Source organism: Paramisgurnus dabryanus, chromosome 3 (genome assembly GCF_030506205.2).
Source record: "Paramisgurnus dabryanus chromosome 3, PD_genome_1.1, whole genome shotgun sequence".
In the NCBI taxonomy this organism is placed as follows: Eukaryota; Metazoa; Chordata; class Actinopteri; order Cypriniformes; family Cobitidae; genus Paramisgurnus; species Paramisgurnus dabryanus.
Genome location: NC_133339.1, coordinates 3,730,540 through 3,750,895, shown reverse-complemented (window position 1 = coordinate 3,750,895; position 20,356 = coordinate 3,730,540). Strand labels below are relative to the sequence as shown.

Here is a 20,356-nt window from a genome sequence, read left to right as displayed (position 1 = left end):
ACATGAATAAAATAATTTTTACTTTGAAAATGATGCGCTGTCACGTTAACGTCAGCTGTTCGTTTACATAAGACTCCGTCTACGTTCATTTACACTCAGAGCAACGTCTGAGTTCTCAAACTAAAACAGGGTCTTCAGCGTTTGCGAACGAATCCGTTTATGAGGGTCGAAAACGGTGATGTAGTGTAGATGAAAGGCGTAAATGTAGCAAAAGTAACGCGTTTTAAAGCATAAACGCATTAATGTAAACATAGCCTGAGAGAGGTTTTTAGGAAGCTTCTAAGGCATTACAGACCCAAACAAAAAATGTTTGTCTACATGTCACATCACAAAACAAGGATAAATACCCCGTTCAATCATTCTATGTCACCTTTAAGGCCGAAGTATAGTCCAGTTTTTACACATACGTGAGGGTCTGCATACAGTGCTCATTACTCAATTTTCGTCAACAAAAGACACATTTTTTCGCCGGATTATATGCGCATGCCCAGGAGATACATTGCATTTTGTAGCAATACGCTTCCGTCGAACGACTGTGTACCCGTACAAATAAAATAAATAAACTATACATTGCAAGGCTATGCGTTCGACTTTACGTGTATGTTCGCATACACACAACAAAAACAAGACTATACTCAAAGGCTTTAGTTGTGCAAACTCTACGGGGTGGTCTCCCGGACAGGGATTAGACTAGTCCTAGACTAAACATTTTTTTAAGAGCTGTCCAAACTGAAAACAACTTGCACTGACATATCTTAAAATACATAAGTACTCTTTGTTTTGCCTCAAAATGCACACAAGTAATGTTTTTTAGTAAGGCATGTTTGTTAAAACAAGTTATATTTCTTAATTAAACTAAGTCGTAGTCCTGGCTTAAGATAATCCCTGTCCGGGAAACAGGAGTCCTTCAGCTAATTTTGTAGTAAAGTTGAAAAATATTGGACATTAATCAGTAAATTGAGTTAGATGCACTACTTGGCCCAGAAGTTTTCTTAACCTCCTAAGACCTGGATGTCCACATATGTGGACATATTTTTTTTGTTGTTTTGCATCATAATACTTAATTCTGTGTAAATAGGAAGTTGCAAAAAAAAACAATACTATCACTACAATTCATTCGCAATAAAATCAATACATTTTTAGGTCTGTTATTGTATGTAAACAAGGTTTAACAGAATAATTTCTGCTTTCTCTCACCTCTATGAGTCTGTCCTGTGGTTTGAGTCCAGCGCGGTCGGCGGGCGAGTCGGGGTCCAGTGCCCGTATGTACTGACCCGGTTTGGACTTCTCGCTGTGCAGGTTAAAACCATAACCCGTCTCAGAGCGGATGAGGCAACAGAGTCTAGGCAGAAGCTCAGATGGATCTCTGTTTGAGGAGTCTGAAGAAGGCTGAACCTCCTGAGATATAAGAAATAAACACACTTAAACTCATAACTAAAGCTAAATCTGAAGCTCAATAAACTCTTAACATTAGTTAAATAATAGTGGTGACTGAAAAGATTTATAGACATTTGTGTTTCATCTGTTTTCATCTATAAGAACTGTACTATGACCAACAAATTAAGAGATAGCAGCTATGAAATGTACTATTCATTCATGACAAAATGGCTTAAATAGAAAATAATGGCCTGAAGGTTGTTTGACTGTGTATGACTATTCAGGTAAATACTGAACCAAAGGCGAATAGATACACAGTGGATATGTTGTATCTATAAATAACAGCATGTGAAGATTTAATAATGTGTCCGTGTAAAGAGCTCAAGTACATCTCCAACAGGAACTCTACAGGAAAACATTCCCATCATGTCACCATAGCAACCACAATGAAATGTATTATGAATAACATAATGGATGGATTTTAAAGCCATTGTCTAGAGGGTATATAAATGTGTGATTGATATGCCAATACTATGATATATATGAAAATACTGTTATTTCAGAATATATGTAATGTGACCCTGGACCACAAAACCAATCATAAGGGTTCATTTTCTGAAAGTTGGTATGTAAGACATATGGGAATGTACAAATTTCTTCATTGAACATAATCTTTACTTAATATCCTAATGATTCTTGGTATAAAAGAAAAATCAATCATTTTGACCCATACAGTCTATTGTTGGCTATTGCTACAATGCTACTTCAGGATTTGTGGTCCAGGGTAGATGCACCGAGATACCAGCCAATAATTGGTATCGGTCGATAAAAGCAATTTTTCACACTATCAGGAGATAAAAACAGCCAAAAGTCATGGCCGATATCCTGTCAATCAGAAGAGAACAGGAAATTGCAATGAATTTGAGCTTTGTGTGTGGAAAATGGAAAGAAACATCACTAGTTTAATGTTCAATATCAATGGTCACTATATGAATGAATAACATTCAGAAAATGTCATCTTCGGAATTTAGTTAATGCAAGTTAATATAACCGGGGTGCACATAACTGGTGTGCATGCGTGATTAAAATAAAAAATGCGCACCAGATACTGCTCTAAAAGGCGCTTTTGCATACTGCTGGAATTTTAGGGATTGCTCCGTGCATCACTGGTAAGATAATTATTACAAATGTGTTAACAGAGGTGCAACAGTCACTGCCCCGATTGGCCAATTTAAATATTTAAGCACAACAAGACGCAAAACAGATCTCACTCGATCTCTTTACTCACGTGTTGTTTGAAGTTTGCTTGCTAGTAACTGACAGGCAGTGCGAAAATGCCAACTAAGTTTGTTTTCTAGCACTTGAAGGGACATTTTAAAACTAAATCAATCTCAAAATGCCGTGATTATAGTAGTAAAAGTATTTTACACATTAAATAAATACAGTTCAGAAAAAAATCATGTGTAACAATGTATTGGATCCATGCATTTAAAGTGACAGTACACCCATTTTTATAGTATAAACCTGATGCTGTTTTTAGTATTAATCAAACCACAGAAAAAGAAATTCATAATTTCCTTGTCTTGACTAAATAACTTTTGTAACTTTTAATAAGAATGAATCCAATATACACAACAAAGACTATGCAGTATTATCTGATTACTTTATTTAGTTTCTGTACTCCTGAAAATTACAGACCAGCCTGAAAACATGAACAGCCCTGTTTATTTTATTTGTATGTTTGTTCTATTGTATTTATTTGTGCTATTGCTCATAATCAGATTTTTTTATTTCTGACCATTTACATGTCTTTAACAATATTTTACATTTCTATGAGTTAGCAGACATTTATAAAGGTTACATGTGTTAAAACAATAACCAGGTATATATTTTTTTATATCCGCTTACCCGCTTCCTATCCCTACCATGTCTAGATATATATAAATATTAATTTCTCCCTAGGGTTTTTTGTCCTTCTAGGATTTTTTACCATTGGGTTTTTTCCTAGGGGGTTTCTTAGTCCCAGGGAGAGTCAGCCAACTTTGGCTTAACTTAGCACTTTACTGTATACGTTACATTATTAATATGCTCGCTTACACGGTTTTTCCTTAGCCGCTATATTCTACTTCTTATACTATGTATTGATTTTCAGTGTTCTCCTCTACATCTACTCATGTAAAGCTGCTTTGCAACAATTAACAATTGTGAAAAGCGCTATATACATAAAATTGAATTGAATTGAATTGAAATTGAATATTTTTTTATATACATCATCGTCTACCTTGTTAAAACCAAAGTGATATGGCGAATAGAGTAGTTAGGAGATTAATGATGTTGACAGCATGTAGGATGTCAGCGCTATGAATAGTGTGAGTACCAAGCAACATCTCCAGGTGCTCCTTTGCGAACCAGGACAAAAAAGTTATGTGCACCCCTGAATATAACCACCAAACTATCAGTATAGGCAGATATCAGTGGAAATATTTAATATAGGCGCGTCTCTACTCCAGGGTCACATTTATAAATTTGGCAGACGCTTTTCTCCAAAGCGACTTACAGTCTATTACAATGTACACAATTTATCATGATTATGCACTTTCCCTGGGATCGACCCCCAACCTTTTGCGCTACTAATGCAATGCTCTACCACCAAGCTGAATAGTTATGAAAACAAGGCCAGTGTTGCATTGTCATATAATCCATTCAAATAAATCCTGAACATTTAAGTTATTTCACTAGCAAGGTTTTCAAAATTCGCAAAAAAGAAAAAAAACAAATGCAAATTGGGTGCGTTTCCATCCAGCTTTGAGCGAGTATTGGTAACATATTAACCAACAGTAAATTAAACAATGCACACTTAGAAAATGGAGGCAGATTGCATTTAGTTACGATTTAGCAAATGATAAATTACCTAGCAGTGAAGCTTGTACTTCCCTAAACTGAATGCACAGAAAAAAGAAATGCAGAATTTTTGATGCAGGCACTAGCGGAAAGGGCATTGCAACCACGTTGAGCCCAAATAAAAAAATCACCCATAGGTTTCTGAAGATTGTTTCTGAAGCCAATAGTAGGCATAACCGGCGGTCGCCATCTTGGCCGCGCACTACTCGCAGATATCCAAAAATGGGTAAAAAGGCGGGACGTGGATGAAGCTGAGGTGACTGGTTGCTGAAACCACGCCTGCCTAGCTCGACTCTAGTGACAGCAGTGGCAGTTCACCCATCACTTAAGTGGCCACGACCTTTAATTATGCAGAACTTTTAAGGCTTAATATAATTCAATTAGATGTTACAAAAAAATTCACCCCGCTTACAGTTGTCATAAAGGACACAATTAGCTATATAGACCAAAAACATTTTTTTGCATCCAGGCTGTAAACATATTTTAAACTCTTTTTAAGTCAAAAACCACCTCAAGCGAGTGTAAAAAAAAGTTTTTGCGAATTAAGACATTTTTAATTGGAAATTTGTCTTTTCCATCACTTGTTCCTGATGCGATACTTTAAAATGTGCATCAAATCAGTGTGATCGAAACCTAGCTTCTGTAATACACAAATCCAAAGTTTTAAGAGCTTGCTAGATCAGTTTCAGAGAAATGATTGAGGTTCTCACTGTCTGTGTACTTTGTGGTTAAACCTGTTGGCTGTCATGAGAGGAATGTGATTGACAGCAAGAAAGACGATCTCATTGACAGACAGTAAATTCAAAACAAAGACTGAAAAGAGGTACTGTACTGTACAGTATTTCACCCTCCTACATCTGTCCCACCTACATTACTCAACCCATCTGACCGCTGACAGAGGAACCGCTGTTAATGAACAACCACAGAGGAGTTTTGGGAAAGTGAAGGTTTCAGTACTGGTGGGTGGAACAAGCATTTCTCTTGTGTTTCGCCTGTGAGATTCAATGCCACAAATACATCTCTCGACCGAACCATCAGGTTTAATATTTTCCCTGTAGTGATCTCTGGCATTACGCCCTCTTCCTGTTACTCCCGCGTCCTGATGTGTCTGTTCCGGCTGAAACGCAGAGATGTGTGGGATAACTATGGGAAAACACTCGGGAGAACAGCAGATGCGAAGAATTCCTGAAACTTCCTGTCACAACAAGGCGCGCGCGCATGTGTGTGTTTCAAAGCACGGGCTTGTAAAATGATACAGACGCTTCTGAATTATTGACACAAGGACCTCTGGGATTTCTCACCCGTGACTATCATTAACCCTCATGCAGCTGGACATCACTGCTAATGTGTGCAAACCACACAACATGTTCAATTGCATTGAAATATGAAAAAATGGCCAACTCTAAAGTTTCGACTGTAAGCATTTCAGATCACTTATCACGTTTCATAACAGCTTTTAGAGGCGGTGGCCACCTACGTAGAAAGCGAGGCAACTTAGTAGTCTTCAGATCAAATCTAGTGCGTCTGTCTATTTCCCCTCACGTTTTTAATCTGTTTGTGCATATTGATGACGGCACGCGGCCCCACACCCATGTTATCAGTCCAGCGCAGACATGCACCACACGACTGCGCAGCCTGCAGCCGTTGACCCCGCTAGAGACTCAGACGACAGAGGGGCCACAAATGTCACCGATGTCTCACGGGTGTTTCAACCCCAGCAGGAAACACAGGAGGGGATCACGCAGGACGTATGGAGATCACAGCAGGGTGGAGAATGGAAACCTATACAATATAATCGGGTTTTCCACGTTTATCTGTATATTGTGCTAGGAGAGTTTTTGTCGACCTGAACCCGACCAATAACATATGTCCTATGCCATAAAAAAAGCTATGCCATAAAGATCCATCCACCCTTTGCATGATGATGCATTGCTTGACTTTAACCTCATTCACAACTAATCCATTTCCAGACCACATACCATCCACGCTCTGTGGTTTTGTGTTACACCACCCCCCTCGGAGCTGCGTGACCCCTCGCTAACATGTTGAATCAATTACACCAAATTCCCGACCGCTTGCGACACGACTACCTCCCTCCAAAACACGTTTAGTGAGTGTAAGAGACCAAAAGAGAGGCGTTTGTACTCATAATTAGAATTTAATAGATATATGCATCACATAATATCGGTTTCAAAAGCACGTGACCACCTATCAGTCGAAATATACGTTATATGTAAATGCCAAAATTAAATCTGGGCTCTTATTATACAAGGAGAGCAAACATTGTTCTTTGTTACCAATACTGTACATCACAAATCACTTGCTCATTCTTTTCTCATTTGACAATGATGTTAGCGATATTGTGAACCTGATGAAACTATGGGAATTCTTTGAAAATGATAGAAAGTTTAACTTGCAATATTGATGTCTGTGATACTGATTTATTGTCCATGTTACCAAAACCAGACCTACATCAATATTGTGTTTTGACTCATATATTCATATATATATTTATTTGCAATAATCACAATACTGTGTAACTCATATTATTGCTTAAAGGGGGGGTCTAAAGCTATTTCATGCATTCTGACTTGTTAACACAGTGTCAAAAAGCAGTTGAAAGTATGATGGAGTATTTTTGTGCCGAATGCATTTCGCCAAGTTTTTTTCTAACATTAAAAAGATTCATACGTAACGATCTTGCTTTATTTCTTTTATGGGCAATTTTATTGCAGGAAGTATAGTGGAAGTCCTTATATGGCCACTTTAACCGAATAGCCCATGCATGCACAGACCAACCAATAGCTGACATAAAATTAACTTTACCAGAGAAGTGTGTTGTTTGAGAAAAAATTTAAGTCGCAAAAATTATGAGTCGCAGGCGGTAAGTAAAACTGCATCAAATGTCTGTTCTGTTGGCAATCGACGCTTAAGTGCATACCGTATTATGTAAACGACATGAACATGTAGTGAATCATAAGATATCCAGAGATTGTGGCATAATGTTTTGTGTGTCTTTGACCGTTGTACATCTCAAGGGGGCGGGTTTATTCAGAAAGAATTGGTACAACTGATCTGTCTAATAAAGTCTAATAAAACTAAAGACTCTTTGGATATATGAAGGATGTAATGCTGCTCTACAGGTCCTTAAGATTAACATGAGAGAATGTGTTATGTGAGCTTTAAACAACTTAATACATCATGAGTCTTCAACAGGGCATCCGGGGACCTTTGAGGGTATGGTGTGGTATTACTGGTGGACATCTAAATATTATTTGAATGGAAATTTTTTTTGGGGGGAATGAAATTAGGCACCAAATAAAAAATGCATTAAAAATGCAAAAAGCATTATTGTTGTTATTATTATTATTATATAATACAAAATAAAAAACTAACGTTTCCACGATAAAATATATTCAGTTAAATTAAAATGTTATGTAGTATGCCAAAAACATTTATTTTATTATTTTCATCACGCAACCATCAACATAAAACGTGTTATAAATAATAATAAATACAGTACTTAGATGTACCAAAATGCACAATTTAGGCACAAATGTGTACTTTTTAAAAGGGTACCAGTGACAGCTTTTGTCCCTTTTTAAGAGTGTTTACACAGAAATACTGGTAATGCAGGGTTCACACCAGATGCGGTAGAGGCGGCAAGCGGGAGTGGTTTACGTGTTAATTCAATGCAAAGACACAATTAGGCATCCTGCGGCACAAACTGAGCACGAACTGAACTGTCAGATTTCCGCACCGTGTTAACCAATCAGGACCTTGCTAGAGTAGTGACATAATTACAGGAAGCGAGCGGAGTCACAGAAGCCCCTCTTATGATGCGAATTTCCGCCTGAATGTCTTGAATGACCAGAATTTCACGCGCAAATGAAGCGAGTAAACTTAAACGTTCAAGCATCGAACTATGTGCGAATATCGCGTTTTTGCCGGTTGGTGTGAATGCACCATAACATTTTACACATGGGTTGTATTTGATAACAATTAGTTAATGCATTAGCTAACATGAACTATCAATGAACAATACTTCTACAGCATTTATTGATCTTTGTTCACGTAAATTTTAACATTTACTAAAACATTATTGAAATCGAACCTTGATACTATTAACATTAGTAAATGCACCATGAACTAGAGTTCTCAACGGGGCTGAAAATTACAACCCGACCCGACCCGGCCCGGCCCGTGGCTTTTAAAGCCCAGACCCGATGTAACCCGACACATCAACGTGAATTATCTGTCCGAACCCGACCCGCGGCCCGACCCCGTCAACCCCCCCTGCCTTTTTTTTCTCATACACGTAGGCTATTATCATGACCAGCAGACGGGAATTCAAATCAAGCTTTAATGTTCACGCCTTTTAACAATACAAACAACTGAAACCATAAACTTTAAATATAGGCTATATAAATATGACACAATAATAAATAAAAAGAACTCAAACATGTACCCAGTCAGCGGCTTTTCCTTCTGTAGTAGCAAGCAACGGTGAATTCACCTGTGGCAAGTTTACTTTTCTCCATCTCTTCTTCTCCAGACAACAGGCGTGCACGCAGTGATAGCAATAAGCTCCGGGGCGGATCCGCAACGGATCCGCTCTGAAGCCGGTAGCTCCGGTCTGGATCCGTTGCTGATCTGCGCCGGAGCTTATTGCTATCCCCCGCCCCTCTCTGTGATGCACGCAGCAGCCAGACCAGACTTTCTTTACGGTGAACAGCAGTGATGATTAATATTTTTTTCACGAAGCGTAAAAGATTAAGCCCGAGGTCCGACCCGACCCGACTCATTTGCTTATATTTTTGACCCGAACCCGGCCCGAATCCGCGGGTCCCGTCGGGTTTGTCGGGCCGGCCCGACCCGTTGAGAACTCTGCCATGAACTAACATGCTTAGCTTACTTATAACTAATAGTAACAAGCAAAAAATAAATACATACTGAAAAACTATATTGTTCATTGTATGTTCGTGTTAGTTAATGCTAATTAGAATTATTAAATTAGCATTACTAATGTTAATACAACCTAATTAAGTGTTACCGAAATACTACAATTTGTATTACAAAAAACTTTGCTTTTTGGCTGGGTTTAACTGGTTAAGATGGATAATTATTTATTTTTATTCTTTATTAATCAGTGGTTTTGTAGAAGGTGTTATTGGTAACAAGACAAGTAGATAAGGGGTCGTGATGTCACAGGTTAGGTTTTCATTACATTTACGCATTCGTCAGTTTTATCCAAAGCGACTTGGGTATGCATTTGATCAGTATGTGTGTTCACTGAGTTCGAACCCATGACATAGACGTTGGTAATGCAATGCTTTGCTGGAGCCTGTTGCACAATCAGGGCTCATGTTAACAAACTAGAGCTCACATACAATTTGGTTAAATCTCACATTGCATGTGTCAATACATCAAATAAATATCCCTAAAATACTAAACTCAGCTCTTTCATCAGTACCATTCATCAGGACCATTCGCCGACACAATTCAACCTACACGGTGTGACCTTCATTGTTACATCACATCAATGCTTTCTGCACTAAATCTCATCACAGAAAGTGTCTGTAATCTCACCTCTCATCCGGCCTCAGTACAGTTGTATTAGGGTCAGTTATGAAACGTTAAGAAACATATGACTCCTATCTAGGGACCTTTCAGTGTGTCATTTAAAGCTCAGCACACACCGGGGGTTTACTCAGGAATCCTGTAGGAAAACAATCATTATTTTGGCAATGTTGTTTGCTGTGGTTAGTGGTGTGGAAATCTCACACAACCAGAAAATCACAGTTCGCTACTAAACGTTTCCTTGCGGCAACCACCACGTCTGAAGACTCGAGCGATGTGTTGGACCGCCCGCCATGAGTAACACATTCATTATCATCCTCTGGTTAATGTTCTTAAAGCAGATGATCAGAGATCACCACTCTGGTTCTTAATAACACAAACAAGTCATGCCGATGGCTGTCAGCACGCACACTACAGATAAAGTACAGAGAGAAGCTCTCGTTTTGTCACATCAGACCCTCTTTAATGGAAACTGCGCTCCCTCCCCCTTCGGTCGAGCTGCCGGACCCCCGTCTGAACCCCTCATGTTGAAGAATGTTCCTCAGAGCCGAACATCTGGACTCCACACAGATGCCCCTCGTCTCACAGAGGGGGAAATAACAAGAGCTTGTGACTTAAAGAAAGAATGTGTATATGAACCGAGCTACGGGACGACGCTACCCACAACTCAACCATAACAAATGTTTAAAACATTGTAGTGTGTATGCAAACCTAAACAAACACCAAAGATGCCCACAAAAATATTTAATGTGACCCAGCCTGTAAAAACCCAGCTTGTGATTTACTATTTAATGGTGTTTCTGATTTGTCGTTACCGGAAGCTAGTTAATTTGTAAAGTTTTAAATAAAATCACAGCGAATGCCCTCAAAAGGCTTTTATTAACCCCCTGAAGCCATGTGGATTACATCTGTGAGGGATGGATGGACTTTTTTGGGGTTTTAAATCAGAAGCACCATTTACTACCATTATAAAGCTTGGAACAGTCAGGACATTTTCTAATATAACCCAGATTGTGAAAGATAACCTAATAAATCGAGGATTGCTTGAGGGTGGGAATCATGGGGTAATTTTTATTTTTGGGTGAACTGTCCCTTTAAGATATATTGGGTAGCCTTATATTATATGCACTGATGAATTATAAAATCATATAATAACACCAATAGTATGTTTGGAGAAAATAAACAGATTTAAATGTAATGGTAAATGTCTTTAACCCATTAACTGGTGCTGTCCCGTGAGCAGGACACCTACGTTTACTTCAATATTTTTTCATGTAAATGTTAATCTATCATGAGAAACTATAAATTGTTGGAAAAGAATGTAGTTTATACATTTCAAAACCTTTTAGCAGTAATAATAATGTAATTTATTAGTGACAAAAATATGCAGCAAACCTCAGTCTTTTGATACTTTTATGTATTAAAAATAATACTATATTACATTTTTATTTATTACAAATAAATATAAACTGCTTAAAAAAATATTTTCACTTACAGACACTTCCGTAAAAAACTTCAAAGTGTAAAACAAGACCAAAATTAGGCTTCTAGACCAAAAAATGCGTTATATTAAAAATGAGTTATATTAATTTGGAGGGGTACATCATCGTTTCACCCCCCCACTCAAAAAAGGGCTGCGCCAGTTAAAGGGTTAATATCAGCACCACCTTAAATCATCTCCGCATTATTGAGTAACTGTAAAATTCCAGCAATAGTTCATATGTTATAATTTGGTATAACTGACCGCTTGATTCTGACAGGACACCGTGGGAGATTTATTCATTCTAGCACATTTATACGAGACAAACAAATCCAAATGGCTGAACGCAGACAACTGGGATGAGTTAAACCACTAAACAGAAACTAAAACAAAACAGAGTTGCAACGAAAATAACTTTCTCCTTGAAATTCTTCACCAGAAAATACACACCACGCTTTTAGTATCTATAGACCGTTTCAGCAGTAACAACATAAACAAGCTGCTGTCGCGGTCCGCACGTAACTTCCGGTAAACTCCGCTAATAATAAATAACAACAAAGTTCTTTAAACATAGTTTATTTATATAACAAGCAAACAAAACAACACATAGATTACCTAGGAAACCAAAACATTTGTTATTTTCGACGAGTTTAGCAACAGTCAGACCATTAAAAAAACGAAACCGGAAGTAAGGTTCGGATCCAGACGTGTATCACGTGCGTCCGATGAAACGGTCTATAGAAATAAGGAGAATTTAAGAGCATCTTTGGCTGATATATGCACATTCAAAGCCAATGAATGAACTAAACACACCGAGTGATGTTCAAGCATGCAGATGGGATGCGTCACCTGCGCAGATGCACAAACAACGCTGTCATATGAACCTCCGCCTGCATGTCTGAGTTCAGACGTACAGTATGACTGAACTTTTCCCATGCTACTTGGGTTTCGACACACCAGACAAAATCAACCTGTCGGTACTGTTCTGTATGTGGCACTTTCTATCAATCAGGTACAAAATAGGGACTTAAAATTAAGCATCTTTATTATTTCTAGCGTTAGGACAATATATTGCAGAGGCCGGTATATTGACTGATATTTAGACTTTTTTATTATCGGAATCGGACAATAAATCTTTTCAATCGGCAAGTAAATTTCCCTATTACCTAAATTTGATGTTTGTAATTAAAAAAGTGAAAACTAAATGTGAAGCCAAAGTCTGACATACAGTAAAATGGCCAATCATTATTCACTTTTTAACATGACGTTATGTTGTGTCACACACAACACCACACTAGTTCAACACACCTATTCAAACAGGAAGTTACCATAAGATGCCAGATCCACATTAATTATGTCTTGTAAATATGTTTTAAAAGATTAGTCCATTTTTTTTTTAATCCAGAATTTACTCACCACCATGTCATCCAAAATGTTGATGTCTTTCTTTGTTCAGTCAAGAAGAAATTATGTTTATTGGGAGAACATTACAGGATTTTTCTAATTTTAATGGACTTTAATGGACCCCAACACTTAACAGTTTTAATGCAGTTTAAAATTGCAGCTTCAAAGGACTCTAAACGATCTCAAACGAGGCATAAGGGTCTTATCCAGTACTTTTAAACCACAACTTCGCTGACGCGCCAGCGCAACCTCACATAATACGTCAAGAGGTCACGTATCGAATCTACACCCCAGTGTTTACAAGTGTGGAGAAGGAGGACCGTTCCGACGTTGTTGTATGTCGAATGATACTAATTAATGTCTTTGTGTCAGTTTATTGTTTAAAATGGTCCGCAAATATGCGTTTCATATATGTAACAAGTGACCTTTCGATGTCATTACGCAATTACGTGAGGTCGTGCTGGCACGTCACACAGCCGGAGGAAGAAGAGAAGTTGTGGTTTAAGTGCATATTTTTTATTTTTCTTGCCAAAAATGACAATCGTTTCGCTAGATAAGACCCTTATGCCTCGTTTGGGATCGTTTAGAGTCCTTTGACACTGCAATTTTAAACTGCATTAAAACTGTTAACTGTTGGGGTCCATTACAGTCCATTAAAATAAGAAAAATCCTGGAATGTTTTCCTCAAAAAACATGATTTTTTTCCCAACTGAACGAAGAAAGACATCACTCTCTCTCTATATATATATATATATATATATATATATATATATATATATATATATATATATATATATATATATATATATATATTTTTTTTTTTTTTTATTTGACTATTCCTATAAGTACTTTAAAAGGGTATATTTATAAATGATATGCGTAACTAATGTTTTTGAGTTTCAATTTTTTTGTTTGTCTCGTATTTGCCGTGATAACTTTTCATAGAACTTTCTTAATATCGGTATCAACCATAAAAAACCCATATCGGTCGACCTCTAATTATTTCTTTAAAAAATACTCAGTGAAAGAGACTTAACTTGCAAAAAAATTACTGTCAAATTTTGCTTTGTAGATAAACTTCCATTTTACATAAATGAAAGAAAACTGATGTATATATTACATGGTTGAATAGTCAAGCTTGATGAACGCTGTCGAAAATACAATTGAGAAATGTGCACATTTGACTCTCTACCATATGTTCTCCAGAGTTCATCTTGAACGTTTCACATAAGTTACTGTCTTTTACAGTCAAACATTCATTTCGTATCGTAATTGTTTAGAAAGACAGACAGTGTTTGGTTTCGGTAATGCCATTGCAGTTTAAGAATGTTTGAGAAACGAGACAAAGATGTATGAGCCGGACACATCAGGATTCATTTCTCCATCTGCTGTAATGAAAACATCACAAGATTGTGTGCAAGTGGGTCAGTAACTCTTTTAGATTTGACCCAAATGTCTGTCAACATCTTAGCGGCCAATTTTTTTAACCAGTCTTGTTCAATGGTCTGAACGCTGTCACCAACAAAACTCAAAAACAGACTCACGTGATCATGATTGATACTATTGCTCATATGGTACTAATATAGATAAACAATCAATAGCGATACATTAAAGGAAAGACTTAGGTCATATATAAATGCCTATATAGCAATAATAACCCAAAATACCCAAGCATAATAGAAGCCAACATCACTTAAAAGTATACACATATACACATGTATTGAATGTGTTGTTCAGTGTTTGTCATAAACTGTTTATGGGTAGTAGATTTGGTGCGAGTCTAAACACTGTTCACAAATCAAAGTCAGACCATCCCAGCATCCTAAACTGCTTGTTCTGTTCTCTAAATGCCGTTTTATGAACATTGCATAGATTCTTATTGTGAAACCAGATCCACAGCTTCAAAAGATCGTGTGTTACATATGAATAACAGCTGGAGAGAGAGCTGCTATGGAAAAACGTTTTCAAACATTTACAAAGCACTATGGAACAAGTGTACAGTGGATCAATAGCTGGATCAGTTTTCACAAACCATTTTATGAAACTTTTCCTTGAGCTCTTTAAAGGAAAAATGGAAAAAATGGAAAGAAGTCCAGATGTTTTCAACTTGCAGATGGGGACCAATTGCAAATGTGAAAAATAACTTTTAAAGTGCCAGATTATTGTTCTTGTAATGTCCTGAAGTCAGCAGTTAGATGCCATTATATTTAAAAACACAAAATGACCCTAACAAATATATTTGTAAAGTTTTTTTTTTTTCGAAAATGGTTATCTGTTACGTATCTTGGACCCCTTATTCCTTTTATGGACACTTCCCGCGGAAAAGCAGACCCACACGTCAATCAGAGTGAGAGCGAGGACACTCATCATTGGCATCGTTCCTAAGTAGAAGTCCCAAGCATCAATGCACGCAACAACTTTATGTGCCAACAATGGCACGACGAAAGAAGCATGTTTTAGTAACCCCTCTTGGTTTGTTTTTTTCCCAGACAGCAAGGTATTTGCGAATTTTGTTTGTTACCTGGATTTTGGAGAGGATTACTTTACAAACAAGGCCTAGGTCGATGCCGGATTTGCCAATAATTTATAATTGATGTGATGGAGTGATGGAGCGGTCCTAACATTAAAAGGCCATGTATAGGAATTGTAAATCAAAATCTAAAGTGTTTTGTTTGCAATCGATGCATGTTAAAAACAAAACATGGACATATACCGTAGCTGTACTCGTTACTCTTTATATCCTCCCACCATACGCTTCCAAGAGTTCGGCCTTTTTCGGAAAAAACTGAAAGGCTGTTCTGTCTTTTATAAATCTGACAATACAAAAGACTCTATGGACATATAAAGGATGAAAATTTGTGTGGTCTGGATTTTTGCCCCATGTATAGTAGAGATGCACCGAATGTTTGGCAACCAAAACTATTCAATCAGACACTTTAAAATGCTTGCACAGTGCCGAAATGTTTGCTGTGTTTATAAACCGTGCACAATTCTCACCCTACACTGTCAGAAAAAAGGTACTGTGGAGGTATCATTTTATTCCTAAAGAAACAAAACATTTTAACTGTAGCTTCAAAGGTACAATTATGTACCCAAAACAAGTCATAAAGGTATCACCTAGAGCAGTGGTTTTCAATCTTGTCCTAGGGGACCCAAAGCTCCTCATATTTTGTATGTCTCCCTTAACTGACACACCCAGTTCATTTCATGGATCTCTCCCTTAATGAGCTGATGATTTGAATCAGGTATGTTAGATAAGAGAGACATGCAAAATGTGCAGAGCAGTAGGTACCCTAGGACAAGATTAAAAACCACTGACCTAGAGATAACACCCATTGACGGCCTGCTGTACCTTAAAAGGCAGTTTAGTGCCTTTTGTTCTGAATGTGTATTTAATCATCAACTTTATATATCTGCTAAATTTATTTAGTTTTTTTACCTATTTTGCTAAAATTACTTTGCCATGTTTGGCCAAACTGTTTCAATTGCCGAACATTCAATGCGTCCCTAGATAGCAGTTTGTAAAGTCTTACTATGTGTCTGTAGTAAGTTTTGTGTTTTAAGCCCTTCACAGGACCCCTTACTTTATAGCTCAAAACTCCTATATCACCTCAACACGCTCACAACTTTTGCACCGGATCTGAGGAATGAACCCTGGTTCCTGTGTGAGCGGGTCATTCAATTGATTTCTTAAGTGCTCCTCTGGTGGCAATGATATTAACTGTCCTGTAAAATACTGCCAACAGATACATCTGGGGGATTTTATCCCTACAGTCAATGCATTGCAAAACTTAAGGGTTGGAGAGCATATAATAACAAACAGAGGCTTCATTGTAATTTAAAGCGACATTTCGTGAGACTTTTTTAAGATGTAAAATATACATATGTGAAGTTTTAGCTCACAATACCATATGAATAATTTATTACAGCATGTTAAATTGCCACTTTATAGATATGAGCAAAAATGTGCTTTAGGGGCCAGGGTTTCCCGCAGCACTTTGCAGTTTAGGTGGCCCGCCTAAGCTGGGAAACCCTACCGCCTTAACTAGGTCGTCCGAAAAAAAAATACTTTGCTGCACAAAAGGCTGTCAAGTGCATCTTGAAGAATAGTGACAACACGCAAGCAGGCACGCGCGCCACACAGCCAAAATAAGATAAAGACGTGGTCCGTCATGTCTGGAGGATAGCCAGTTGATAAAACGCGTGTCCGTGAGAACTGTAAGTGGACTTATGTTTTGGGTTTATTTAAGCTTGTTATTGTATTAGTCTATAGTTCTTGCAAATTTAAAGTAAGTTAGCTGCTGATTTTGTTGTTTGAGCAACCTGCTAGCTAGGTATCGCGTGCCTGTCGATTAGATATAATTGTTGAGCGCTCTTGCTCACGTTATTTATGTGCATTATTTACATGCTACAGTAGTTACACTTCTTTAAGATAATATAATTAATGTTGGGAAATAATCAGTTTTTACAATTTTTGCGCTATCTATCATCGTTCACCTGACGTTCTACAACATCTGCTTTAGTTTGTGTTTATTAACCCTTTAGTTTCACTTCATCACGCAGCTATTCCCGTTAGAGGTAAAAACATTACATTCATTAATAATCTAGTATGGGTTCATTTTTCTGTCATAGTTTCTTCAAAATTAAGTTTTATTTGAGTGTTTTAAATAAAAATATTTAAATTTTCTGCAGGACGAGTATGCCCCACCCCTTTGATTGCCACGCCCCCCGGCCTCCACCTTAACTAACAAATTTTCTGCGGGAAACCCTGAGGGCCCCTTTCAATACAAATGAGCTGATGAAATGCAAATGAGCTGATCAAATGCAAACACTGATCACCATAATGGTGGTTTGTTGAAATCGAAACTCAATTGTGCTGTCAATTATTTTATCTCTCTCCATTTGAAGTAAATAGGTTTTTACTTTTCATACACATTCAGAATTATTACTTTTATATTAATGCATTTTTTAAATGAATAATACAAACAACAAAGCATTTTAGATGTCAAAAAATCAAAGCCTCAAACATTGATACAGGCAGTGGCTTGTGAAAAGGTCCTAATATGTACTATTGAGTATATGTACCTCTGAGGTACCAATATCCACCCTTTAGATACAAATGTGTACTTTTTTGAAAGAGGACACCACAGTGACCGCTTTTGTACATTGTGTACAATGAAACTTAATACCACAACAACAGACTCTCGACATCTCTGTGAATCAACACTGTAAATTATAAGAATCACCAAGCCAAAATGTTTAGCAGGAGGACTCTTTGGAAACCCCAACATATCCAAGACCAACACACAGAGACGCATAATTTGTTTTAGAGCCACAAAACCCCAAACCCAGCGCAATGGTCTGATGGGAATATGGTTAAAGGAATCATCACTTTCCTTAGTTTATACATCCAGGCTAGTTGACATCTGGTAGGGAATCACGAATGAAACGCATCTCATGGGAATCGTCATATTCATAATGAACCTGTATCAGTCACCATGTGGTCATTTTACAGGAAATGCTTCCCTGTGGTAAATATTTTCATATTCCAGAATATTTGTTTCCATACGAACAATAAACAAATAGAAGAGTGGTTTCGTGAATATCAGGAACGTGGCTTGGCCAAACACCAAATCCCAAAATCACTGACCCGAAATAGAAATTTTGGAAAATACCAAATCAAGTATATTTTGACATCTTGTGAAAAACAAGAAACTTAAAGAGCCGCTTGTTATGTCTCTGTTACAAAAATAAGCAGCATATTATACAAGTTTCAGCCGCTGTGCAAAACAAAATTGTTGCTGGCCGCAGGAAACAACTAAAAGTGAGTTGTGTAACTTTTAGAAGGATCTCTTGACATGAAATGTTATGTTTTTATTTACTTTAACTTTTCTTAACATTCCATGTCACCTTACATGGAATTTGCGGCCCTGTTTCATCCCGATTCATCCCTACATTGGTACAGAATCTATTCAGCCGATCTCCGAGGTTGGTGGTACGACTTTTAGCATAGCTTAACATAATTCATTGAATCTGATTAGACCTTTAGCATTGCATCGCATTAAGTCCATGTGCGTGCAAGAAGGAATCCTTTCTCTATAAGCTCTCTCGCGTAAAGTGAAGTCCACAAACCCCCATGCGAGGAAAAGCACGCAATGTGCATGTTAATGTGAAACTATTATAATAACCATCGCCAACTATCATCATGACTATCGCCATGAAAGCCTGCTAAGATCTTCGATACATGATACCATAGTCTATCGGCACAACCCTACTGCGTAATATCATTGCGCCTGCTGCACCCATGGTACGGCAGCAAAGTCCTTGATTATTACACCAGAATGAAAGTATAGTTCCTAAACATATCAGCCTAGAAAATACTTTTAATTTTCTGTTGGTCTTAGTACACAATGTAACTACAGAAGTTTTAAATAGGAAAAATATTGAAACTCTTTGGTTATTTTTTAGCATGATGCTAATGGTCTAATTAGATTTAATGGATTGTGCTAAGCTATGCTAAAAGTGGTACCGCCAGCCAGGAGATCGGCTGAATGGACTCCAAAATGGTACAACTCAATTGTTTAACACTAGGGGAGCTGGAAAATGAGCATATTTACAAAAAAAGTGTAGTGTCCCTTTAACTAATGTTACCTAATTAATTTAACATTAATTTGTCAAGCTTTATATGGTTTATAATCGCTTCTTGCTTCAGGTCATTCCTACTCCCATGTATATAATGCAAATACAGTCTTAAAAATAAAGGTGCTTCATGATGTCATAGAAGAACCATTTTTGGCTGAATGGTTCTATAAAAAACCTTAACAACCTTTCTGGTCAACAAAAGGTTCTTTCTGGTGATAATTGTTTCTTTAAATTTAAAAAGGTATGAAACAAATGGTTCCTCTAGACTGAAACCAAAATGGTTCTTCTATGGCATTACACGCCTTTATCCTAAGTGAAAGGAAAAGCGTCAACACTATCAGAAAAAGTGGTCAAATCAGAGGTACATTTGGTACCTCAACGAAACATAGTAGTATCTCAAAGGTACTCTGGTACCTAATGGTACAGATTTGGATCTTTATAAAGTGTACTGCCCCAGTTGCAGATAGGGTACATATTTTGACCATTTTCTCTAACCGTGTATGTGATTGGCGCTGTTGATGTTTCTAAAGAGGCTGTGAATTCGTCCTTAATAAAAAACAACTGACTTAAATCATCAGCACATTTGTAAAGAACTTCAAGAATTGAAACAGTTGTGTCAGATAACATGTGTGCTGTTAAGAGCCTCTATTACACAGTGTATACTTTGGTGATTGACTGTAGTGTTTGTCTGCTAAAGTTTATTCTGTCTTGGCATTTCTGTGCGTTCTGTTTCACATTTTCTTATTTTTTGGACAGGTGAAGCCAAAATAGGTTTTTTTAAACGTGAACAGTGTAACCAGCTACAGAAGCGTATTTGTTTTCCGTTCTATACCCTCCTCTTCCAAGATTCCTCTTTGTGTTCGGATGCGCTGCCAAAAGTTAAAACAATCCCATGAGTTTAAATCTGTGAGTGACGCCAAAACTTTAACAACATTTGAGCTCTGCAGTGCTCTGCTTTTCTTTTCTCTGCTT

General features: G+C 37.4%; 1 protein-coding gene across 1 annotated transcript in view; it reads right to left on the bottom strand.

Moving 5' to 3' along the window:
• The window catches only part of LOC135734138 (Na(+)/H(+) exchange regulatory cofactor NHE-RF2), a 38,475-nt gene that overhangs the window by 14,002 nt on the left and 4,117 nt on the right, over nucleotides 1-20,356 (bottom strand). The window contains exon 3 of the mRNA XM_065253020.2: nucleotides 1,198-1,398. Coding sequence (XP_065109092.1) covers nucleotides 1,198-1,398 — 201 coding nt within the window. The remainder of the gene's footprint in view (nucleotides 1-1,197; nucleotides 1,399-20,356) is intronic.